This window comes from Macaca mulatta, chromosome 1, assembly GCF_049350105.2.
Source record: "Macaca mulatta isolate MMU2019108-1 chromosome 1, T2T-MMU8v2.0, whole genome shotgun sequence".
Taxonomy (NCBI): Eukaryota; Metazoa; Chordata; class Mammalia; order Primates; family Cercopithecidae; genus Macaca; species Macaca mulatta.
In genome coordinates this window covers 223,781,857-223,807,177 of record NC_133406.1, presented here as the reverse complement: position 1 = coordinate 223,807,177, position 25,321 = coordinate 223,781,857, and the positions used below count along the sequence as shown (strand labels likewise).

The 25,321-nt window shown below is 53.3% G+C and overlaps 1 protein-coding gene across 2 annotated transcripts in view; it reads left to right on the top strand.

Annotated features, from left to right (window-relative positions):
* The window catches only part of PADI1 (peptidyl arginine deiminase 1), a 40,289-nt gene that overhangs the window by 5,695 nt on the left and 9,273 nt on the right, over positions 1 to 25,321 (top strand). For both annotated transcript variants that reach the window (XM_001088797.5, XM_077972636.1), the window contains exons 2-11: positions 11,559 to 11,739; positions 12,918 to 12,990; positions 13,665 to 13,726; positions 15,097 to 15,214; positions 15,319 to 15,444; positions 18,191 to 18,363; positions 18,513 to 18,616; positions 19,655 to 19,778; positions 20,166 to 20,273; positions 22,273 to 22,424. In XM_001088797.5, the coding sequence (XP_001088797.3) occupies positions 11,559 to 11,739; positions 12,918 to 12,990; positions 13,665 to 13,726; positions 15,097 to 15,214; positions 15,319 to 15,444; positions 18,191 to 18,363; positions 18,513 to 18,616; positions 19,655 to 19,778; positions 20,166 to 20,273; positions 22,273 to 22,424 (1,221 nt within the window). The remainder of the gene's footprint in view (positions 1 to 11,558; positions 11,740 to 12,917; positions 12,991 to 13,664; positions 13,727 to 15,096; positions 15,215 to 15,318; positions 15,445 to 18,190; positions 18,364 to 18,512; positions 18,617 to 19,654; positions 19,779 to 20,165; positions 20,274 to 22,272; positions 22,425 to 25,321) is intronic.

The following is a 25,321-nucleotide window of genomic DNA, read 5'->3' as shown; positions in this document are numbered from 1 at the left end:
ATCTTAGTCAGGGAGTTAAACAAATTTCAGGATGTGGGTTTCAACAATTGCACACCTGGCCCATTTTCTTGGTCAGGTAGGAGAGTGAAGGGAGGTGCCAGGGTCCTCTTAACCACAGGGCCCTGTGTCCTCTTTTGCCCAGGTCTGCCCACTCCTCCATGCCTTTCAGATGCCCTCTGTGGCAGTAATGATCATGAGGGCAGCCCTGGTTTTTGTTTGTTTGTTTGTTTGTTTTTGTTTTCGTTTTGAGATGGAGTCTTGCTCTGTCACCCAGGCTGGAGTGCAGTGGCATGATCTCAGCTCACTGCAACCTCCGCCTCCTGGGTTGAAGCGATTCCTCTGCCTCCACCATACCTAACTAATTTTTTTTTTTTTTTTTTTTTTTTTTTGAGACGGAGTCTCGCTCTATCACCCAGGCTGGAGTGCAGTGGCCGGATCTCAGCTCACTGCAAGCTCTGCCTCCCGGATTCACGCCATTCTCCTGCCTCAGCCTCCCGAGTAGCTGGGACTACAGGCGCCCACCACCTCGCCCAGCTAGTTTTTTGTATTTTTAGTAGAGACGGGGTTTCACCGTGTTAGCCAGGATGGTCTCGATCTCCTGACCTCGTGATCCACCCGTCTCGGCCTCCCAAAGTGCTGGGATTACAGGCTTGAGCCACCGCGCCTGGCCACCCAACTAATTTTTTGTATTTTTAGTAGAGACAGGGTTTCACCATGTTGGCCAGTCTGGTCTTGAACTCCTGACCTCGTGATCTGCCCACCTCAGCCTCCCAAAGTGCTGGGATTACAGGTGTGAGCCACCGCACCCGGCCGGCAGCCCTGTTTTAAGTGCTCACTGCACTATCTCAATTAAACCTCACAACAAGCCTGTGAGATGGGGACTACTATAATCCCCATTTGCAGACACATGGAGACACAGAGAGGTTGAGAGACTTTTCTGAAGCCACACAGCCCACAAATGCCAGAGCTGGGATTTGGACCCAGGTCCATCTGGTTCTAAATTCTGTGAGCCCAACCCTGTTACTGCCTAGGCTCTGGCACTCTTCTGTGTTGCTGGGTAAGTGAGGGGTGAAGTGAGGGCAGGGCAGCAGATGAGCTTTGTTATCAGATCCAGGCAGGGGCCAAGCACAGCTGTGCCCCATCACCCTCTGCGTGACCTCTCTGCATTTCAGCTCATTTTCTGTAAAATGGGGAGAAGAATAATCACTCTCCTATTAGCAGGCAGGGGCCATGGGGATGGAATCAGGGAATGGAGTAAAAACCCTCCGTAGACTCTGATGGACCTGCCCCTTGTGGACCCCACAAGGGCAAAGCCGAGGATGATTTGTCTCTGCTTTCCTGGTGCCCAGCGTGGAACCTGATGTACAGTAGGTACCCAGGAAGGTACGTTGAGGTAGAGTCACTGGCAGCACTAATGGGAGCCCTGTGTGCCCCAGGGGAGCTGCTGGCCTTTAGCGCTGGAGCTCACGGGGTGGCGGCCAGTACCCCGGGACTGTCAGTCTCCAGGCAGATCCCTGGCTCCAGGCAGAATCGCCCACGGAGCTGGTCACCCCAGGGGATCTGCTGGACCCTGCTGGCTGACCCTATGGCATTCCTTGTGGCTTCATTCCAGGACACCTAGTGGCTGGTCCGTGTAGGGCTCTGGCAGGCAGGATCCTGGCCAGGTATGCAGGGGAGCCACAGGCTCAGCCAGCAGTGGCTGCTCTTCAGCCTTGTCATCCGATTCCACCTGATTCTCCCTCTCCTGCCCCCACCACTCACCCAGCGCAGTGCCCCAGACGACCCCGAAGAGCACACTGGCCCCCACCCCCACCCACTCGGTTTCTGTCCACAGGATCTGGCCATGTCCAAACTGCAGCGTAAGACAGTTGGCAGGGAAGCCCTTCTTTGCGACTGCTGTATTTCTCTTCTCCCTAGAGACCAGGTGGTACATTTCCGAGCTGTTGACATAAAGTTTGGCCTGTGGAGCCCCAGTGGGCCGAGGCTTCTGGGAAGCAAGTTGCAGCCACGCAAAAGGAAAAGCTTTCTAATGACCTGAGCTGTCAAAGCAGAGAGGGGTGGAGGTAGTGAGCTGTCTGTCTTGGGGAGTGGGCAGGGGGCTGGCTGGGATGACCTCCGAGGCCCGCCTCTGACCCAAGGCCTACCCTATGCAAGATGCTCCTTGGTCTGTTCTGTCATTTTAGGGCAGACAAGGACAAGAAGATCACAGGCACCACCCCCCTGGCCTTGCCCTTGTATGTGGATGCATGGTGGGGCCAGGGGGCTGTGGCTTTCCTGCTTCGGTGCTGCCACCCTCCCTAGGCCTCCCTGGCCTGCTGCCAAAGAGCCATGCAGAGGAGCTCACTTTGCACACTCTCAACACATTCCTGTTTCCTTCCGACATTCCCAATAGTCTCCTCCTTCCAGTCCCCAACAGGGACATGCTCAGGGCACACACGCACTCATTTTAACACCAGCCAGGACAGCTCCCCACTTTGCCCTCTGTGTGACCTGAGAAAGTTACTTAACCTCTCTGAGATTTCTTCATCTGTGAAGTGGGGACAGTAATGCGGAGTCTTCATTAGGGAAAAGGAGCCAGGCCGGTAGGAGCAGGGAAAAGTAAAAAAAAAAAGAAAGCTGATCAGGTCTGAGCCTGCCTTTCTTCATGGTCCGGGACACACAGCCCTCCTGTGCAAATAACTCACAATCTTCCTGGGCCCAGCTCTCACCAGACCCCTGCAACTGAACTCCTCGCAGCCTTGGCATAATCAGTACTGCACAAAGCCCTTTTTGACAGCATAAACATCATCCTATAAAATCCCCCCCAGCAAGTCTCTGTTTCTTTGCAGTCAGCTTCTTTCTTGCACCCCAGAGAAAGGCTTCTTTCTTGAAGGCTGACCGTCGTGTCTCTGGTGATGTATTTTCCTACTTTCTGTAATCAATCTGCTTTCCTTTGCATACAACTGTCCTGGTAAATTCTTTTACTCCTGCATTACCAGCCTTCATTACCCTGTGACAAGTAACACCTACCTTGGTCGGATGAGATCATGGATAGCAAAAGCTAAGCAAGTGCCTGGCACATGGCAGGTGCTTGAAAATGCAGGCTCTTTCCCTGCCCCACTAGAACCCATGGAACACACTGCCTTGTGCCATAACCAGTGGGTGAACCCGCACCTTACCACAGGAGGCAGGCAGGGGTGGAGAGTAGCTGGTTTTACACTCCTCATCCCACCCTCCACGTCTCCTTTGGTGAGATTCTGTAAGAATTCACCCCATCCTGCTCATAGCCTCTCTATTGAACCTGATGCAACTGGCCCTGCTCTGGGCATGAGGTTGGCAGGCATTGCAGGGTGAGTAGGAGGACGCTGCTCTGGGCGGCACAGACAAGATGTGACGTGGCCACCAGGAAGGTCTGAACCAGGGCCATGGGGGCACAGAGGAAGCAATAGGTTTCCGGCTGGAGTGAGTTGGGCTGTGTGGGGACTCTGAGAAGAGTAATTGTCACCATGGTGACGGCATCTAAGGCTGAGAAGTCACCATCTCAGGGAATCCCTCCAACGGCCTAGGAAGTAGCTCTTGGGATTATGTCCATTTTACAGCAAAGGAAAATCAAGGCAGTTGAGTGACCCAGTTAGAGGCCATGCTCCACACAGAATCCACACTTCACTCCGTGGAAGAGGTGGCATTTGAAGTGGGTCTTGAAGAACGCAAAAGATCCCCCTCCCCACCCCCCACTGTGACCCTGCCCAGCGGAGATGGGGGAGCAGGCCTGGTGAGGGGCAGGTTCATCAGCATAACAGTGGAAACCATGATAAATATAACAGTGATTGCCGGGACACCTGACGGGGTGACTCCTGTAGTGGTAACGATTTTGGTTTTTTTAATTTGGAGAGGTGCTTTCAAATCCATGACCTCACCTTACTATGCCCTTGGGGACATGCCAGTACTGCACATCTGGGAGTTGGTTAGGTCTGGGGGCTATATCATGAGACATCACCAAAGAGATGCATCTTGGAGAGAATTATTAGATTCAGAGGAAGCCGGGAGCAGCTCGGGAAAGCTGGCACGGCACAGCCCACTGTGGGGTGGCCTGGGGCTCCCCACAAGCTCCCACTCCTGCCTGTCACACCTCCCAAGGGCAGCCCTTCATCCATGGCCAGTCACCTGATCTGGGCACCTGAGAGATCAGGAAAGGCAGTGTGAGCCCCGTCTCCCAGCCCCGGGGCAGGGGAGTGGTGGGATGCCAAGGGAATGAGAATCAAAGGCAGCGCAGGGCCTGCCCGGCATAACCTGCCTTGCTTGGGTGCCAGAGAGAGTAAGCAGTCCCCTCCTCCTGCCTCTTCCTGGTGGTCTTCAAGGCTCCTGCTGGGGTACCCGCTGCTCTTCTGTAGCTGAAGCTGACCTGGATGGGGATGATGGGAGCCAAGTCTTGAAGGCAGTAGGGCTGGGACTAGAACAGGCCCCTCCTCATGCCTGCGAGAGTGGCCCTGGGTCTCAGACCTGCATAGCAGGTGTCTCCTGCAGGAAGCCACCTTTCCCCCAAGGCCCAACCCCTCTAGGCCCTGCCCACTCATCTGTCACTCACAGGGGAGTGAGACACTGAGACCAGGAGCCCAGCACCCCAGAGAGAGGTGAACAGAGGTGTGAGCTACTGAGCAAGCTTGGGGTGGGGAGGGAGCAGATCCAGACTACAGGAAGCTGGGCTGGGCTTGGAGGGTCTTGATAGCCCCAGAGGATTTGTGCCTGTCACTTCTTACCCCTTCTGTCATCATAATCATGATCATGATCATCATCATCATCAATTTTCTACCAAGACTCCAAATAGGGGGCTGTGACTTGGGGATGTCAACTTTTGCCCAAAGCTGGGGATTGGCTCCACAGAGTCCTGCTTCCCTTGAAAGGGCTGTGTCTGGCACTGGTGGTCCCTGAGTGGGGTGGAGCAGGGGTCCCCCATGAGCTAGAAACCCTTCTGCTGCCAGCTGGGTGCCCTGGGCTTGTGGCTACTTGCTCTTGGAATTCATGGGCCAGGCCGACTGGATTCAATCATGGCTCAGCCACCTCCCAGCTGGGCAGTCCTGAGAAAGCCACTCCACTGTCCTGAGTCACTGTGTCCTTGTCCAGAACTCATTGATTGTGCCCCTGGTTCACACCAGGCACTAAGTTGGATGCAGAGATGACAGCAGCGATGCAGACAGCATAAAACAGAAAAAAAAAAAAAATCTGCATTTTAGAGGGAGAGCTGTCAGGTGGCTGGGAGGTGGTGGCTGGTGCCACGGGCTGGAGTGAAGTTGGGGCTGGGGCACCAGGCTCATGGTGTCATTCATGTCACGCCATTTGCAACAGGCAAGAAGGGTACATCAGAAGGGCCTCGTATGCTACCCTGAGGGAAGGAAGTGAGGGGCTGGGTGGACTGCAGGGATCAGTGATAGAAGCATTCCCTGTAGAGAGAGCTGCAGCCCTGGCATGCTCGAGGAAGGGCAGGGAACCAAGCAAGAGGGCGTGGGGAGGGAAAGCAGTGGGTCAGGAAGGCCTGGGAGTCCACACAGGCTCTGGCAACAGGCTCTGAGCAGGAGGGATGCGACGGGACTTCTATTTTAAAAGGTCCCTCTGGCTGCTGTGTTAAAGCTGGACTGTCGGGGGAGAGAGGAAGCAGGGCACTGGCCTATGATAAAAATCCACGTGGAAGCAACTGGTGGCTTGGACAGGGTGTGAGCTGTGGCAGAGGTGAGAGCAGTCAGGGTCTGCAGTTGCTGTGAAGGTGGTGCTGATGCGATTTGCTGAGGGGCTGGCTGTGTGAGTGAGGGAACAAGAGGAGGTGAGGCTGAATCGGAAGGTGGAGACGCTATGGACAGACTTACAGTGGGCTGGGCAGGAGCAGGTTTGAAAGAAATGGGGAAGGAGTGGGCATGGGAAGCAAGCTTTTGGCTTTGGAGGTGTGAAATTTAAAATGCCTGGAAGGGCCGGGCACAGTGGTTCACGCCTGTAATCCCAGCGCTTTGGGAGGCCAAGGCCAGCAGATCACTTAAGGTCGGGAGTTTGAGACCAGCCTGGCCAAAATGGCGAAATCCTGTCTCTACTAAAAATACAAAAATTAGCTGGGCATGGTGGTGAGCTCCTGTAATCCCAGCTACTTGGGAGGCTGAGGCAGGAGGATTGCTTGAACCCAGGAGGCAGAGGTTACAGTGAGCTAAGATCGGGCCTTTGCACTCCAGCCTGAGTGACAGAGCAAGACTTTGTCTCAAAAAAGAAATAAAATAAAATGCCTGGTAGACACCCAGGGAGAAACTGAGAGAAAGAAGTCTAGGACTTCTAACCATATTGGTGTGGCAGGTGGAGAAAACCAAGGAAGTGGGTGTAGACAGAAGAAAGGAGGAGAGGTGAGGGGAGGGAGGGGAGGAGAGGAGGAGAGGGGAGGCAGAGCTCTAAGCCAGGTGTGCTGGGGCCAGCCACACTCTGAAGAGTACCAGTGTGGGGATTCTGCCCGTTGCCGATGGTGCCTATTTCAATTACACATTTCGGAACTTGTTGGGGTGGGGCGGAATCACAGATGGGCTCAGGGGCTCCCTGGACCCACTGTGAGATGAACCTGAGCTGACTCTACATGGATCACCTGGCTTCCATGAGCCCCTGCTCTGCCAGGTGGGCGGCAGTGATGTTTAGGGTCTCCTAGACCAGTTCAGGGCCAGTGTGCAGGAGAACTGGAAACGTACGATTACTTCCTTTTCCCCAGTGACAGTCACCCTGGTAAAAAGTTGTGTGCCCTCTTGGGGAAGGCAGGGAGAAAGATGAGCAGTGTAAGTTTTTGGCAATGTACCAGGGTCCCTCCTCAAGGAGATCTGATTGTTTATTTTTTTAGGAAGGTTATGAGCCCCTTGTTAAACACAGACACTATTTAAAATTAAATTGTACACACAATTAAACAAATTATATTAAAAACAAAGGCAGTAATACTGAAACTCATCACTGCTTAATTATTTTACTGCATTCTACCGTCGTCTATATATAGTGGAAATAGTGATGTCACGAGGTGCTATTATGCATCTCTTTGGAACTCTGAGTCCAATGATGTTGGGCTGGTAACTTGAAACTGGCCAGAGTGGGAGTATTTACACCACAGACATTGGTCGAGGCTACAAATCCGGGCTTCATTCGTGGTTTTATTGAATGTCTAGAGTTCAGAAAGTGATGGAGAGAGGTTAACAATGCCAACTAAATTTAAAAGTGTATTGCATCTATAGCCATGACATTGTGGTTAGTACCAAAAATTGATGAAATATTACTCCAGGATTATCTGATTCAACAAAGAATTTGCTCACATCCTAGATGAATGAATGAAGGGTGGCATGCATCTTCATTGTTTCCCTTTCATCTTGTTCGTGAATGTAAGCAAAAATATCAACCAACGTTTATGTCACATATCAGATTTAGTGACAATAAACTTATGGAGGAAAGAATAAACAGACTGAGATGCAATTGCATTGGCCAAATCATGGTCAAATTGCAACCACAGGTTGACTACGGTTGCAAGAGAGGGCATCTGGAAGAATCAATGGACTACATAGAATTTACAATACATTTTACAATAAAGAATAATATGTATTATATTATTATTTTTACATTATGTGCTACACACTATTTATATCAGTAAAATTTATAATAAATTTATGTATACATATATGTGCATAAGAACCCCCCACTCCAGAGAGCTGGTTGTTAAACATTTGCCAGCACACCACTGCCTGGAGTTGGGAGTAAGGTGGGTAACACAGCAAAGGCGTCAGATGAAAGGCCAGAGAGTCAGGGGAGGGCAAGCAGAGCCCATGTTCCAGCTGCCAAGTGGGAAAGTGTTTCAAAGACAGGTGATCATCTGGGCCAAGTGCCTCTGACAAGTCAACGAGGGGAAGAAGAGAAAAGACCCATTGGGTTCGACAACAGTGGGGTTTCCTTGGTGTGGTGGGGAGGAAACTCTGATTAGAGGCAGGTTGAAGAGGCAAAGAGAAGAAATAATTGGAGGTATCAAGGGAGCAGAAGAAATGAGAGGGTCAAAGGAGAATGAGTTTGGGGATGGGTGATATTCACCATATCTGTGTGCTGGCTGCAAGGGAGGGGAGAAGGGGCAAGGCCGGTGATGCCCTTGAGTAGGGGATGTGCCCCCAGGAGGGCTGGTCTTGGGCAAGAGCCCAGGCAGGTCACTCCTCGTCCCAGGAGGGAGATGAGGTGGTGGGAGGAGGGAGGTTGAAGGCTCTGAGTGATGAAGGAGAGGAGCGGGGAGGCTTCTGGAGATAGGAGAAGATAGGACATAGTCCTCTAGGACACTGAAAGAGAAAAGAGCCTGGAGCAATGTTGTAGGAGCACCAGGCATATCATGCATCCCTTGAGGTCAGCAGTCATGAATCCAAGTGAACCGTGGTCAGCTGCGTGGTGCAGGTGCAGAGAGCGTGGAGAGTTGGATCTGATTGTATAGCTGGAGCTCTGCCAGGCAACTCAAGAGAGGGAAGGATGAGCAAAAGATAAGGGAGTGGTGCAAGGGGGTGGCCACAGTGGGGGCCTATGGGATCTATGGGACCATGCTGGGGAAGGGAAGATGGAACATGAGAGGTGAGGGATAGCAGTGGGAAGTGGGTAGAGAGGATTCAGCCTTCAAAGGTCAAGCGTCCCATTGGGCTGAAGGCTTGGTGGCATTGGTGTGTTAAGAGCGAGCTGGAATATTGGGAAGCGGTGCCCGAGTGAGTGCCCGAGTGAGTTCCTAACAGGGGAGCTTGTAGTGGGTGCAGTTTTTCGGTAATGACATTCTATAGTGCCTGCCCCGGGAAGAAGGGGATGAGGCCAGTGGAGGTCATGAGCATTGGAAGAGAGGTCAAGGGGCTGAGGGACCAGGGTGCAACATACCATCTACATCGCCATTGAAGTATAAACTGGTGACGGCAGCAGGCTGAGGAACATGGCAGGAGCTGGCCCCCTCAAGATGAGGACAGGGCGACGGTGTGCAGGGGTGTCCCTGTAGATGGGCGGAGTAGTCTGGAAATGTCAATGCAAAGCTGGGGGTTTGCGGAGTAGAGATGATGATCTGGAAGGGACATTGAGGAGCATGAAGGACCCTTGCCCACCTCCAGGCCCAGGGGCTGGAGGGAGTAAGGGGGAAGCAGTCGCCATAGAGATGGCTGCAGGGGAGGCCATGCCTGCTGTCGGGGGCAGGCTTCCTTTAGAGTACAAGGTCAAGAAAACTGTCCGGGGCAGGACTGAGGATATCGTGCAGATGATGGTGGCTGGGATTGAAAGGGAGTTGGGGAGGATAAGGAATGGAGTCAGACGAGAGGATGAAAGTCCAGGAGACTTGGGGTTTCCATGGTAACTGATGTAAATGATGAGGAAGAGCAGGTAAGATGGGAAGGCCCCCAAAAGTGCTGTGGAACGTGGTGATCATAAGGCCAGGAGTGGGGGATGGGGGTGGTGGGTCTTGCCAGCAGTCTGCGGGGGCTCTGGGGCCCCTGCACACTCCTGCCTTATCTGTAAAATGGGAATTATAATCTTGTTGCTTTGGGGGGTTGAGATGAGCATTAGGGAGCACCGAGAAGGACTTGTGATTAAGACTGTTGTCACTGCAGTCATTGGAGATAGTTTTTTGATGGGGCCAAGTGATCATGGCAGAGGTTGCGGAGGGGGTCTGGTTTCTCCAGAGGGCTGAATATTTGGGTGGTTTTTTAGGAGTCCAGGAAAGGATGAAGGCGGGAGAATATGCAGAAGGACCCCTTTTGCAGAGTGGCAGAAAGTGAGAATCCATCCATTCACTAACAAGTGTTTATTGAGCACCTACCATGGGCCAGACACTGTTATAGGTGTTGGGGATGCAGCTGTGAGCAAAACAGACACAATTCCTCCAGCAGCATCTTTGTAGTCAGGTGGATGTCTATAAGTGGACTTGACCTTGGGTGGTGTCCTGGTGGCTGATGACTGCCGTGGGGGATGATGTTGGAGAGCCCTGACATACAAAGGAAGAACAAGCACCAATGTGTAGTTCTCTGATTCAACCTCCCCTCCGAAGTGTGGACGCCACGGGCCCAAGAGCCTCCTGGAACTCTGGGGATTAGTGCAGTGCCTGGCACAGAGAGGCCATAGTTCACGCTTATGCAGGGGATAAAAAATGAGATGCCACCCACAGAGGCTCTGTTGGTTTTGCTCTGGGTGCCCTGTAGCCTGAATGTGCAGTGCATCCCCCTCTGATGCTGTGGGCCAGGAAGGCTGGTCCCAATCAGCTGTGACTGGGAGTAGCTGGTGGTGTGAGGAGTAGGGTGGGGCCCCAGAAGACGAGTGCCCCAGGCTGGGGCCAAGGCAGATGGGAAGCTTCTCAACACCCATTTCTTGATCCCAGAGCTCTGGTGTATCAGGTGAATGCGGTGTATTGGGTGATGGAAAGAAGCTGCACTGGGTACTGGCATTAGTCAAGTTCTAGATCTCCACTCAAGTACAGATGGGCTTGAGTCCCCCTGCAGATTGGCAGAAAGTGAGAATCCATCCGTTCATTCACACGTGTTTATTGAGCACCTACCATGTGCCAGACACTGTTATAGGTGCTGGGGATGCAGCTGTGAACAAAACAGATAAAATTCCTGCCCTTGTGGAGCTGACCTGCCAACAAGAAAGATGGATAGTTGACTGGCATTGAGGTGGGAGAATCACTTGAACCCGGGAGGCGGAGGTTGCAGTGAGCAGAGATCGCGCCACTACACTCCAACCTGGACGACAGAGCGAGACTCTGTCTCAAAAAAAAAAAAAAAAAAGAATCCGAGCAGGGGAAGGGAGATGGGGGATCAGTGAGGGGGAAAGATGGGCAAGGTGCAGCATTAAATGGAGTGATGGGGGGGCGGGGGCTTGCTGAGAAGATGACATTTAGACACAGCCCTGAAGTGGGTGAGGGAGGGAGCCTTGTGGACATCTCGGGGAGGAGCAGTCGATGCAGCAGAAGCAACCAAGTACCAGGACAGCCTGGCATCTTCATGGCTCAACAGGAAGGCCAGCGTGGCTGGAGCTAAGTGAGCGAGGGGAAGTATAGTAGGGAGGAGGCAGTCAGCAACGTGGTAGGGGCACATCAGAAGGGCCTCTTATGCTACTCAGGAGGATTCTGCCTTTTACTGAGTTTGATGGAAACCACTGCTTTTGAGCAAAGGAACGACACGCTCTGCTGTGTGCAGAACAGACTGGAGGGGCCCAGGTGGGACCACAGACCCAGGAGAGCCGCTCGGTGATCAGGCGATGGGTGATGTGGCTTGGGCCGCAGCGATGTCAGTGGAGGTGGTGAGAGGTGGTGGGTTAGTGGATTTCCTGTTGAGCTGGAGAGTTTGAAAGTGTCAGATCTGGAAGGCACTTGGGTGTGGGCTGGGGGTGTCCAAGGGTCTGCCATCTATGCCCTGGCGTCCTGAAGCCCAGCCCAGGTTGGTCTCCTGGCCAGTGGCACTGCCCTGTGCCTCCCCGATCTGGCTGTTGAGGGGTGCTGTTTGAACGGCCAGGCAGCCCCAGGCCCCCACCCCACTGCGGCCACTCCTCTGAGTACTGGGTCTCTTCCCATCTCCCTTCTCTGCCAGCGATGTGCCCAAGGGTGCCAACAGCTTCAGGGTCTCTGGAAGCTCCGGGGTGGAGATCTTCATGGTCTACAACCGCACACACGTGACAGAGCCCATAGGCAAGGCCCGTTGGCCACTGGACACTGATGCAGACATGGTCGTATCTGTGGGCACAGCCAGTAAGGAATTAAGGGACTTCAAGGTAAGAGGCCACTTTCTCACAGAAAAGGGTTGGATCTCCCCACCCCCATCCAAGGTAAGAGCCCCACCATGGCAATTCCCATTCCAAACTCCCCACTTAACCAAACCTCACAAAGCTGATCACGGTACACACACAAAACGTATCCTGACACAACGCCACAGATGCCCCAAACACACAAACTTCCACCACCACTCCAGCATCACACATGTACACATGAGTACTCCCACAAAACACAAGCTCTCCTAGTCACCCCCTCAGATTCATGGACAACTTCACATTAATCCCTGTATTCAGCCCACACACAGACCCAGCCAGAAGCCCCAGTACTCTCGTGTGGGCAGGACCACACAGCAACAACCCGTGCAGGTGCACACACACACGTTCACACCTTTGTGTGCACAGATCTCCCACGCCTAAGCCAACCTTCTCTCTCATCGCCTGCCCGAAGCTCAGATGATTCCCTCCTCACTCGCCCCAGCCCTGGGCACCCATGGCACACAGTGACCCATCAAATCCTAGACATGACCTTTTCTCCCCAACAGGGAAAGGGCAGGGATGAGGCAGCTGTTGAGAGAGGGGCTCAGGAGCCCACCGTGGGCTCAGACCCCACCTCCTCTGCTTGCTAGCTGAGGGACTGCTGGGACTGCTGGGACTGCAGGCAGGGCCCGGACAGTCTTCTGTTGACTGGGGCCATTCCAGGGGCTCACTGGGATGACCTGGCTGGAGGGCTTGGCATGGATTCTGGACCATGCTAAAAGCTCCAGGACCACTGATTGTGATGATGGAGTAGAGGTTCTCATTCGCATTTTATAGAGGAAGTACCTGAGGCTTAGAGGAGCTGAGAGACTTGCCTAGGTCAATGGAGCCGGCTGTTCCTCCCTCATCTGCCAGCTGCTCCTGCTGGGCGCTACCCTGCCTTTCCCATCCCTCCACCCTGCCCCCACCCTCCTTGCTCCTCGCACCTGCTCTGGGAGCCAGGGTGGGCTCCACAGCTGCTTACTGGAGAGGTAGCTCTGAATCCCAGCCGGGAGCCCTTGAGTCTTGGGACTTCAGAGACTGGGAGGGTCTCCATGCCTCCTGTGCCTCTAAGTAGGGCTGTCAGGGTGTGTCCCCCATCTCCTCTGCCCCCGCCATCTCTGAAGGTGGTGGCCATGCAGGCTTAGGGCTGTGTTCCACAGGTGAGGGTCTCATACTATGGGGAGCAGGAAGAGCAAGCCCTGGGCCACAGCATGCTGTACCTCACTGGCGTCGGTAAGTAGCAGCTCCCTGGCAGACCATCTATCCCCTTTTCGCCACTCCAGGTTGCCTGTCTGAGGGTCTTAGTGAATTCTTTGGAGTGGAAGACCCATGGCCAGCTTCCTCCATCACTGAGGGGCTTGGATTCCTCAGGGACCTTCTGTCCACTCTGGAACCACAGGGATTGAGGCCCAGCAGTCCTTAGGACTACAAGGATCTAGAAACTTCACTGCCCAGTGAACAACAGCTAGACCCACAATAAGCCTCCTTCATCCAGAGTCCCACGTATACCCTCATTAGACCTCCAAGACCCAGCACGGAATGTGCTCCCTTCAGCCAGGGCCCAGGGCGATGGAACAGCAGAACCCAGCCCCTGCAACCTCAGGCCATGTCCCCAGTTGCCAGAGTTTGGGGTCACCAGCATATGATCTAGAACCCCAAAGCCAGGGGCTAGCAGGTGGACATGCACAGGCAAGCAAGTCATTCAAGAGCCAAAGGCTTGGGTCCCTCCAACTCCCAGAACCACAGGGCAAGCCACAAGGGCCTCCCAAATGTGGGGTCTGACCCCCAGGCAGGGCATCCTGGTCCTCACGGGTTTGGGTCGGGGTCAGAGTTTGCCCAGCCTGGACTTTAGGGGTGTGAAGATGGGGCTGGATGAGCCCTGGCAGCCCCTCTCCATCTCTTTGCAGATATTTCCCTTGAGGTCGACACAGGCCGCACAGGCAAGGTGAAGAGAAGCCAGGGGGACAAGGTGAGACCCTCCCGGGCACTCCAAGACTGCAGGGTTGAAAGGCAAACTTGGGGTGGTCCCGGGTGGACTGTGCCCTCCCTACGGAAGAATGATGGATTCCCAGGGTCTGTAGTATCCAATCACGTAGGAAACCCATCTGGGACAGCCAAGTTGGCATGAATGGATATTAACCTACACCCTGTAGCCAACATGCTGTGACTGCTGGAAAATAGCTTACCCTCTCTGGGTCTTTCTTGTGCCACTTTGAAATTGGGATTGGTTCTTTTGCTTGCTGCCTTTTTTAGTTTGAGGGCGATATTTGGACCCCTACACATGTGGGAGTGCTTCCTAAAAGGTTGTTGAGTGACCGAAGGCAAGGAGAAGACAAGCCTTTGGGTAGAGGAGGCTATGGTGGCCAGCCCCAGGTAAAGCCTGAAGAGTAAGGAGGAGGATAGAGTAGGCTCAGGGCCTCCCACTACAGGAAGTATCTGGAAGCTTTCCTGGGAGGGCTAGAAGGTACAATTTGAAGAGAAAGACTCCAGAGAGGCAGCCTGGATCACAAGGCTTGGAGGACAAGGTGGGCAGGGCTGCCATGGATGGCAGTGCGGGTTGCTCACTGCACAAGAGTGCTTGGGCATGGTGGCAACTATGATACAAATCATGTCTGGGACCCTACTGCAGAGTGGCATCTACCCAGAGGTGTGGGCAAGAGTGCCATAAAGGCTAATAGTAGCCCTGGGCAATCCCAAGGACCTGGGTTTGAAGGCCAGCTATGCGGCTTGGGACTCACCTCCCAGAACCTCCCTCTCCCCTTCTATGAAATGGGGAAAGTGAGCCCTGCCTTGTGAGTCTGGTGGGGAGGCGTGTTGGGGAGAGCGGCAGCCACAGAGGCGGGGAGCGTTCCAGCCATCTTTCCCGCCTCGGCTCAGACCTGAGTTTGCAGATCCTGCAGGACTGCAATCGGATGCCAGAGATATCTATGAGACAGGTCCCAGGAGAGTGCTGGGATGAAGAAGGTCTCCCAAAGATTCTCCAGATCCCAACCTTCATCAAGGTCATGGTGGGCAGCCTCTGCCCCCCCAGGCAGAGCTAAAGCTTAGCCAGCTTTTGAGGGTCATTTCTGGGTATGGTAACACTTTTGCTTCTCCAGTGTGATGGCTGGGTGGAGCCATTGTGTATGGTTGTGCAGATTGTTCACTGCACAAGGATGAGATGGGTCTAGAGCCTTATCTGTAACTCCATTCCCCAAATAATCCTTTTTAAAATCCTTAAGCAAACCAAGAATATGAAAGTATACAATCTAACAAAGCAGCCCGCCCTGGCCATGTCTAGAACCCCTTCCTGGAGCCTCCTGGGTCCCACTGATCCCAAGGCATCTTATTTTGCCACAGAAAACCTGGCGCTGGGGCCCTGAGGGCTATGGGGCTATCTTGCTGGTGAACTGTGACCGGGACAATCACAGGTCCACAGAGCCTGACCTCACCCACAGCTGGCTGATGTCGCTGGCTGGTGAGTGACACAAGGTGTTGTCTGGGGAGTGGGGTGCGGGGATGGGAGGGGATCCTGTTGGTGGGGTGGAGAAAGGGTAATCTCAAGGGGGCCACTCTCTCCAGACTTGCAGGACATGTCCCCGATGGTGCTGAGCTGCAATGGCCCCGATGAGCTCTTCGACAGCCACAAGCTTGTCCTGAACATGCCCGTCTCTGATTCCAAAAGACTGAGGGTCTTCTGTGCTCGGGGTGAGTGGCCTGACGGGGCCTTGTCCTCCCAGCTCCATCCATGTCTATCCTCTCCTCCCCATTTCTCTCTCTTTTTTTTCCATCACCTTTTTGTAACTCTCATTACAGCTTACAAACAACCACTCCATCAGTACCAAATATAGTCCTCAAGGAGGAGGTTCAGCAATGAGTTCCATTTTATGGAGAGGAAAACTGAGGCTCAGATACAGGAATTCGCTGTGGCACAACCATCTGGGGTGGAGCAGGCATTCCAACCCAGGTGTCTTGGGTGCACCAAAGTTCCTCCTTTTACCATTGCCCCACTCCCGTTCCCTCCTCTGGTCAATCAGTGTGGACTGAACTGCATGCCAAGCACTGTCCAGGCAGGGAGGGCGTGAGAACCAGCGAGGCTGAGGCCCAGGCCCTGCCCCTGGCCCCAGAACCCAACTTTCTCACCAGAGTTTTTATTAATCAGCCTGTGGCTTCAAAAAATATGGCCAAGGCTGGGCACAATGCCTCATATCTGTAATCCCAGTACTTTGGGAGGCGGATTACTGAGGTCAGGAGTTTGAGAGCAGCCTGGCCAACACAGTGAAACCCTGTCGCTATTGAAAATACAAAAATTAGGCCAGGTGCGGTGGCTCACACCTGTACTCCCAGCACTTTGGGAGGCCGAGGCAGACAGATCACAAGGTCAGGAGATCGAGACTATCCTGGCTAACATGGTGAAGACCTGTTTCTACTAAAAAATACAAAAAAATTAGCCAGGGGTGTTGGCGGGTGCCTGTAGTCCCAGCTACTCGGGAGGCTAAGGCAGGAGAATGACGTGAACCCGGGAGGTAGAGGTTGCAGTGAGCTGAGATCGTGCCGCACTGCACTCTAGCTTGGGCGACAGAGCAAGACTGCATCTCAAAAAAAAAAATAAAATAAAATAAAAATTAGCTGGGTGTGGTGACTCATGCCTGTAGTCCCAGCTACTCGGGAGGCTGAGCCAGGAGAATCACTCAAACTCAGGAGGCAGAGGTTTCAGTGAACCAAGATCATGCCACTGCACTGCAGCCTAGGTGACAGAGCGAGACTTCGTCTCCAAAAAAAAAAAAAAAAAAAAAATTGGCTGGGCGCAGTGGCTCATGCCTGTAATTCCAGCACTTTGGGAAGCCAAGGTGGGAGGATCACTTGAGCCCAGGAGTTTAAGACCAGCCTGGGCAACATGGCAAAACCTCGTCTCTACAAAACATACAAAAAAATTAGCCTGTAGTCCCAGCTACTCTGGAGGCTGAAGTGGGAGATCACTCGAGCCCAGGAAGTCAAGGCTGCAGGGAGCCGTGTTCATGCCACTGTACTCCAGCCTGGGAGACAGAGTAAGACCCTGTCTCAAATAAATAAATAAATAAATAAATAATGTACCACTCCTTAACCCCGGAGTGCTCTAACTTGTTTTTACAAACAGCAACAGGCTTCTAGCCCTTCCTGATTCCCCTTCACCCTCCTCTGTTCAAACTGACCCAGAACTAGTTGTTCCAGCTAAATGAGCCTGGCAGGAGCCAGAACGTTCCCTCCCATGCACCAGTGGTGGACGTTTAGGCAGAGGACTCAGCTTGAAAGCACTCAGTGTGACACCAGGGAATAAGCAAAGTCTCGACAAGTGAATGGACAGCCTCTCCTGCCGTGTGCGGCCACTGATGTGCTTTCTGTATCTCCGGAATTCCCTATCTGGATATTTCATATCAATGGAACCATACAGTAGGCTTCCTTCAGTTAGCATAATGTCTTCAAGTTTCATCCATGGTGTCGCATGAATCAGCTTCATTATTTTTCTTATGTTTTAGAGACAGGGTCTCACTCTGTTGTCCAGGCTGGCATGCAGTGATACTACCATGGCTCACTGCGGCCTTGAACTCCTGGACTCAAGTGATACTCCCACCTCAGCCTCCCGAGCAGCTGGGACTACAGACATGTGCCACCATGCCTGGCTATTTTTAAAAATTTTGGGGGCCCGGTATGGTGGCTCATGACTGTAATCCCAACACTTTGGGAGACCGAGATGGGCAGATCACGAGGTCAGAAGATCGAGACCATCCCGGCTAACATGGTGAAACCCCATCTCTACTAAAAATAAAAATAAAAATAAAATAAAGTAGCCAGTCATGGTGGCGGGCACCTGTAGTCCCAGCTACTTGGGAGGCTGAGGCAGGAGACTGGCGTGAACCCAGGAAGCGGAGCTTGCAATGAGCCGAGATCGCGCCACTGCACTCCAGCCTGGGCGGCAGAACAAGACTCCGTCTCAAAGAACAACAACAAAAAAATTTTTTTTTGTAGAGATGGAGTCTCACTTTGTCGCCCAGGCTGGTCTCAAGCGATCCTCCCGCCTTGGCCTCCCAAAGTGCTGAGATTACAGGCATCAGCCACCGTACCTGGCTGGTCATTACTTTTTATGAATTAATAATATTCCATCTTATGAATATATCACATTTTGCATATGTATTTATCCATGGGTAGTTTTCACCTTTTGTGCCAGATGCCTCTATCTCTTTATTTAGCTTAAAGTTTATATTGACCTCATGAGAAAATGTTAGCCATTTTACAGATAAGAAACTGAGGCTCAGAGACGTTGAGTCATTGAGCCAAGGCCACACAGCTTGCACATGGCAGAACCAGAGAGGAACCCAAGCAGCTCTAACCACAAAGGGGGCTCTGTCCTGGATTCCTGGGCTTGCAGCCCCTCACCCCTGTCCCCATGCTAGTCCCTGATTCTTGTTCTTCCTAGGTGGGAATTCTCTCTCGGACTACAAGCAGGTGCTGGGGCCCCAGCGTCTGTCCTACGAAGTTGAGCGGCAGTCGGGGGAGCAGGAGATCAGGTTCTATGTGGAGGGGCTGACCTTCCCCGATGCCGATTTCCTGGGGCTGGTTTCCCTCAGTGTCAGCCTGGTGGACACGGGGGTGTGTACAGCACTGGGGGGTGGGCATGGAGGCTGAGGGGTTTGGGGACCTAGTTTGGAGGCTCCAGGGCTGGGCAGGCTGGGGGCTGGGGGGCTTGAGGCAGGCTAGGGGTCCCTGCAGGGCCCACCAAGTCCTCATTTTCCCCTCAGACCGTGCCTGAGGTGACCCTCTTCACAGACACTGTGGGCTTCCGCATGGCCCCCTGGATCATGACGCCCAACACTCAGCCTCCTGAGGAGCTGTATGTGTGCAGGTGAGGCTCCTTCCCTCCCGCCCTCCCCCAGGTCTGGAGTGCAGAGGTAGGGACAGAAGCTGCCTCAGGGCTGCGCGCCTCACTCAGACTAACGGATTCATTGTGGGCACCAATTCAGCTGGTGGCAGGACAGCAGCAGGTGGGCTGGGGCCCCACCCTGCCCAACCCTGACCCACCCTGCCCTGTGCAGCTAAGGACCCTCCCAGGTCACTGGCTCAAGCTCTGGTTTTCCTGCCCATCCTGTCCTGTGGCTGCAGCCCCAGAACATCTCAGATTTAGTCTGGGCAGTGGGGCCAGGCTGTGCACAGGCTGCTGGTGACCATCGGAGACCTACCCTCACTGTGACATGGGTACAATCCCGTGCCTGCTAAGGACGTGGGAACCCAGTCCTCGGGTCTCACTGCAAATCCGATCTCACCCAGCTCGCTGGTCCTTCTGCTGTCTCAGAATCCTCACCATGCCCTTGAGGGAAGGACCAGCCTCGACTGGCAAAGCCTGCCAGGCTTCTGTGCCAGAGGTCAGACCACTGGAAAAGGCCACAGTCGAGCTGGACAGAAGTTAAAAGGCTGGGAAGGGTGTGGCCAAACAGGTTTGCTGTGCTTCCCTGGGTCTAGGTGTGTGTAGGTATTAAAAAGAGACTCTTCTCCTGCTTGCTAATCCCACCCTGACCTCTTTGCTTAGGCCAGTTGTGTGGAACAGGAGTAGACGGGGCCACCTGCCCCTCACTGCTATTTTAACCCAAGAGATTCAGCCCCAGGTCACCTCTGTGGCAACTTCCCTGACTCCCTGTGCTGGGTTAGGTGCCCTGCCTCTGGGCTCCACAGCCTGCGCTTATGCCTCACCTTGCTCCTGTCACCTGATATGATCTGGAGACTTTATCCATCTTCCCCATGGGCCTATGAGCCTCTCAAGGTCATGAGCTGGGACCCCTGTACCCCAGAGGCTGCACAGGGCCCAGCACAAACTGAATCAAGGCCACTCACACCTCAGCCACAGTCAGAGGCCGTTAGCACGCTCCCCTCTCCCTGCCTTTTACAGTGTGATGGACACTCACGGCTCTAATGAGAAATTCTTGGAGGACATGTCTTACCTGACGTTGAAAGCCAACTGCAAGCTGATCATCTGCCCTCGAGTTGAAAATCGAAATGACCGCTGGATCCAGGTGGGAGCCGAAGCCGACTCCAGAAGAGAGCTGGGGGCAGCCTGGGAAGCCTGCAGCCTGGCTTGGGGAAAGGGAAGCCGCACAGGTGCCTGATGGACCTCCGTGTCGCTAGAGAAGCCACGGCCGCCTGGGCCAGGCTTCCGGGGCGAGGGCTTTTCCGCTGCCTGCATCAGCCCCAGCCCCCACTGCTGCCCTCCAAACGCTCTGGTCCCAGACGAGAGTCCTCACCTGGCTGGGGTCCTAAGAGGCCTCACGTCTACCTCTGCCCCTCACCAGATCTTAGGGAAGATCTGCTGCCCTGCCCTGCCCCAGGCCCAGTGGGGACCACCCTGTTCTGTAACCCACCCGAAAAAGGTCACCATGACTTTTTCATCTCTCCCCTCCCAGGACGAGATGGAGTTTGGCTACATCGAGGCCCCTCACAAATCCTTCCCCGTGGTCTTTGACTCCCCCCGGAACAGAGGCCTGAAGGATTTCCCCTATAAGAGGATCCTGGTATGTGGCGACAGGCAGAGTGCGGAAACCCTGGTTGGGTCCTCCTGGAGGGGCACTGGTGAAGTCTCATCTGGGCCTGGTCCTATGAGGCTTGGAGAACAGGAAAAGGAGGCAGAAGTATACAGGAGGTGGGACAGCAGCAAACTGGGGAGCCAGTGGGGAGTTTGGGTAAGAGATGGAAATGATATGCAAATCACATGCAAATAGGCAGCAGCCTGATTATTCCTGTGTTGAGAGGGGCAGGTCAGCAGAGCTCTTCTGGAGAAGGGACGGGTCACCAAGGGGGAATTAGCAGCGTGGTCAGCTTTGGGGAGACCAAACTGCCTTTTGGAGGGAATGTGGGAATGTACCCTTAGTGAGCCTGCATGGCTCTTGTTCTTAACAGCTAGGTCCTCTCTTTAGGTGTCAAATGTTTTCTGAACACCTACCACGTGCCAGGCACTGTGCTACCACCTGTGCACAAGATGGCAACAGCAGCACCCACTATTACGTATTGAGTTCCAGGCACTGTCTCCTAGCCTTCCAAGGCTTACCTCATGAATTCCATGGGGCACGCCTATGGATAAGTGCTATCATTATTTCCTCTTTATGGATGAGGAAACCAAGGCTCAGGGAGGTTAAATAACTTGCCCAAGGCCATGCAGCAAGTTAATAGTGGCACCAAGATGCAAAGCTAGAGGGGCTGTCCCCACAGCCCTGCACTCAGCCTCGAGTGCACTACCCCTCCAGGTGAGCCCATGGTCTCTGCCTGTTTCCCGGCTCCCACTCCCCCACTGCTAGGACAGCCCCAGTCTAGGTAGGAGCTGTATGGGATGCAGTCTGTGGGCACACAGAGCAGGGACATTCATCCCAGCCTGGAGGGACCGGGTGACAATGAACCCAGCAGGAGAGTGCACCTGCCAGGGCCAGAGTGCTGGAGAGAGACCCACCTGACCTGCCCTGGGCTTGGCCTATAGGGGCCAGAGGATTTTTTCACTGATTTCTGCTCTCCTCTTTATCGCTTTCATTTTCCACTTTCTTTGTGTTTAGTTTGCTGTTCTTTTTCTAGCTTCAAATGGTATCTAAGATGATTCAGCCTTTTCCTAAAAAACACACGTGTTTTATTATTTATTTATTTATTTATTTATTTATTGTGAGACGGCGTCTCGCACTGTTGCCTGGGCTGGAGTGCAATGGCACGATCTCAGCTCACTGCAACCTGTGCCTCCCGGGTTCAAGCGACTCTCCTGCCTCAGCCTCCCAAGTAGCTGGGATTACAGGCGCCCCCTCCCCCCACCACCATGCCAGGTTAATTTTTTGTATTTTTAGTAGAGATGGGGTTTCACCATGTTGTCCAGGCTGATCTCGAACTCCTGACCTTGTGATCCACCCACCTCGGTCTCCCAAAGTGCTAGGATTACAGGTGTGAGCCACCTTGCCTGGCCTACTTTGTTTTATGAGACAGGGTCTTGCTCTGTCACCCAGGCTGGAGTGCAGTGGTGCAGTCCTAGCTCACTGCAGCCTCCACCTCCTAGGCTCAAGCCATCCTCCCACTTCAGCCTCCTGAGGAGCCAGGAACTCAGGCATGCCTCAGGATGCTCGGTTTAAATATACATGTCTAGAGCTCTGGCAACTCCCTAGCAGTGCTGCCTCACCAACATCCCATGAGTTTTAATGTGCTATCAAAACACAGCAGATTTTTATGAACTTTCACTTCAAAATCTTGTCTAATTCCCTCTTTGATTTCTTCTTTGATCTATGGATTCCTTAGATGTGTATTGCTTAATTTCCAAACATTCGGGGGGATTTCTAGTTATCTTTTGGTTATTGATTTGACTTTAACTGCATGGTTCTCAGAGCCCGGGGGGATTTGTAAAAAGTGGACAGAGATCGTTTTTTAAGCACCAGGAGCCATGGAGTGGGAGGCCCCCAGCATCTTCCCTCTGCTCCAAGAAGCGCCTCGTCCTGTCCTCACTGACCTCTCCTTCTTGGGGCGGGGGTCTCGCTGGTCCTTCCATAGGGTCCTGACTTTGGATATGTGACCCGGGAGATCCCACTCTCTGGTCCCTCCAGCCTTGACTCCTTCGGCAACCTGGACGTCAGTCCACCTGTCACGGTGGGCAGCATGGAGTACCCCCTGGGCCGGATCCTCATCGGGAGCAGCTACCCCAAGTGAGGGGCTGGGGTGGGAGGTGGGGGGGCACAAGGGGTTGACCGCAGCATCCATCCTCCCTGTGCCCCCATCACAAACACAATTCCCTAGTCTGATAAGTGGTCTTAACTTCCTGTGTGGAATCCCGGGATCAAAGACTCAGCAACCTAGGATCTCAAAAGATCACAGAGTCTTAGGAGAAAACTCACATGCCTGTGGCCTGGGATCTTTTGACCTACCTCATTTTATGGGCTTAATGAGTCATCAACATTAAAGAGATATCAGGGGGCCTCCCATAAAAAGCCAGGTTTCTGGCTTCTCATGAAAAACTGGAGAAGCTGGGGAGGTGAGATACAGTCTGGCACACAGACGGAGGAATAGACTCACTGACTTCTCCCATTAGGAAGTCAGAATAGTTTCTGTCCTAACCATGGCTTAAAAGGGCCCTGAGGTCATGAAGTTCCCAGAGCAGGTGGCTGCAGGTAAGCAAGTGACTAGCCAGGATACCCTGATGGCAGAGGTGAGTCAGTGGATCTCACCCCGGACAGATGTGATGGAGCAGGAAACAAGGTATTTAGGTTTTAATGCTCAAACAGGTGGCGATGTCTGTTAGGTGGCTGAATGGGTGCACACCCTCCCTGCAGGTAATCAAAGAATGGGGTGTGCAGTGCAGGGTCCTGGTGGGTTCCCCTGTTTCCTCCCTGGAGATGACACCTACTGCAAGCCCTGGAGATCACCTTCCTATTTGTGGGGTTTTTGCATGGCAGGGGTGCCCCCACTTGCCCCTCAAGCCCTGGCTGACCATCTGGTCTCCAGCCCAGAGGAGCCAGGCAGTGCTGAGAAGGTCACAGCCTCACCTGGTGAATCTGGCAGTCTCAGAGCTCTGGATCGGATGAGGTAAGGCTTCCTGGCACCCACCCAGGCACGTAACTGGGTGCCCAGGCAAGGTGCCTGGGGCTGAGACTGGCCAGGCGAGAGGCATGTGACTCATGCCCAGACACTACTGTGTGTGCTGTTCTGCCCACACCCTTGGGGGCAGACAGGCCTTGAGGCCTCAGGACGGTCTTTCTCTAACTCAGGGAGGAAGCTGTGAGGAAGGAGCACAGGCTTTGGAATCAGATGGACTTGGGTTTGAGTCTTGGCCCTGCCACTTGCCAGCCACATGATTTGGGATGTGTCCCCCAAACCAGTGTTTACCACAGTGCCTGGCACACAATAGGTACTCAATTAATTCATTTAAAAATATTTATTGTGTGCCAGGCACAGTTAAAGGTACTGGGGATACATCAGTGAACAAAAGAGATGCCTTTTAAATGAGCAAATTCTTTTATACTCCATGCCTCAGTTTCCTTATCTTCAAAATGGGCCTGATGAAAATCCCAGTCCCGGCTATAGAATCAGCATTACTGGGGATAAAGAATTCGTGTCATCCACCTCTTGAATGCTTAGGTATTTTTCAGTTGGCTCCAGTAGTGGAGCTGCTTCATAGCAGGTGGAACTAATTGGACAAAATGTATTGACCACCTACTACCCACTACGTGTCACACCCATAGTGCTTTTCCAAGGCTACCTCATTGAATTTCTACAAAAACGCTGTGAGGCTGAGACCATCATCATCCCCATTTTACAGAGAAGGAAGCTGAGGCTTGGAAAAGTTATGTGCATTCTTTCATACATTCATTTACCAATTCGGTAAATATTTATGGAGACTTCCTATAGGCCAAGCCCAAGGTTGAATGCCGGGGATACAGAAATGGCTGAAGAGCTTGCCCTTGAGATTTAGAGTCTAATGAGGGAGACAGTGAAACAATGGATCAGAGAGGGGATCACATATCATCCCACAGGCGGTGTCCCAGAAGGCTTCCTAGGGGCAGCCAATGATATGGATACGTAATCATAAACACGTAATCATAAATGGTGAGCAGACTTCAGGCAGGTAAGGAAAGAAGCAAAGTAGGCTGGGCACAGTGGCTCATGCACTTTGGGAGGCCGAGGTGGGTGGATCACCTGAGGCCAAGAGTTCGAGACCAGCCTGGCCAACATGGTGAAACCTCGTCTCTACTAAAAATACTAAAATTAGCTGGGCATGGTGGTGCACACCCGTGGTCCCAGTTACTTGGGAGACTGAGGCAGGAGAATTGCTTGAATCCAGGAGGTGGAGGTTGCATTGAGCCGTGATCATGCCACTGCACTCCAGCCTGGGCAACAGAGCAAGACTCCATCTCAACAAACAAATGAAGGGAGGGAGGGAGGGAGGGAGGAAGGAAGGAAGGAAGGAAGGAAGGAAGGAAGGAAGGAAGGAAGGAAGGAAGGAAGGAAGGAAGGAAGGAAAGAAAGTAGTGGAGTGGACCAGTGTTGCAGGCAGAGGGAAGAGCACAGGCAGAAGCCTGGAAGCCAGAGAAGGTGCAGCTCAAAGGAAAAGTGGAAAGAACTCGGTATGGGTGGCATGTGGATGAGCGGGGATAGACTTGTAGGACCTCAGGCAGGAGGGGGCTCTGCAGGTCCAGCTGGGGACAGAGTTCGGGGAGAAATCATTCTGTTCAGATGCCTCACAGGGCAGTTCTCTCCTCTGGGATCCCTGGGACCTGGGCTCAGGGGCCGAGAGCTCAGAGGATGCAGGCTGGGGAAGGAGAGGGGCTCCTTGGTGTTCTCCAAGGACTTTGCTTCCTTCTGTGTCCCAGGCTCCTGCCCCAGTCTCTGTATCATGCTGCAACACATGAGCATCCTTACCTGTCTGCTCCCACAAGCCTCACCAGCCAGCGAACCAAGCCAGGAGCCTTCTCTCAAGGGTGCAGGGGAACTCCCAGGCACAGAGCAAGGACCCCACATGGGAAAGTGAGGGGTCTCCAGTGTGGACGTGTCCCCATTCCATTGGCTGTTAGATTGAAAAACAGGAATCAGGCCTTTGGTGGACAGA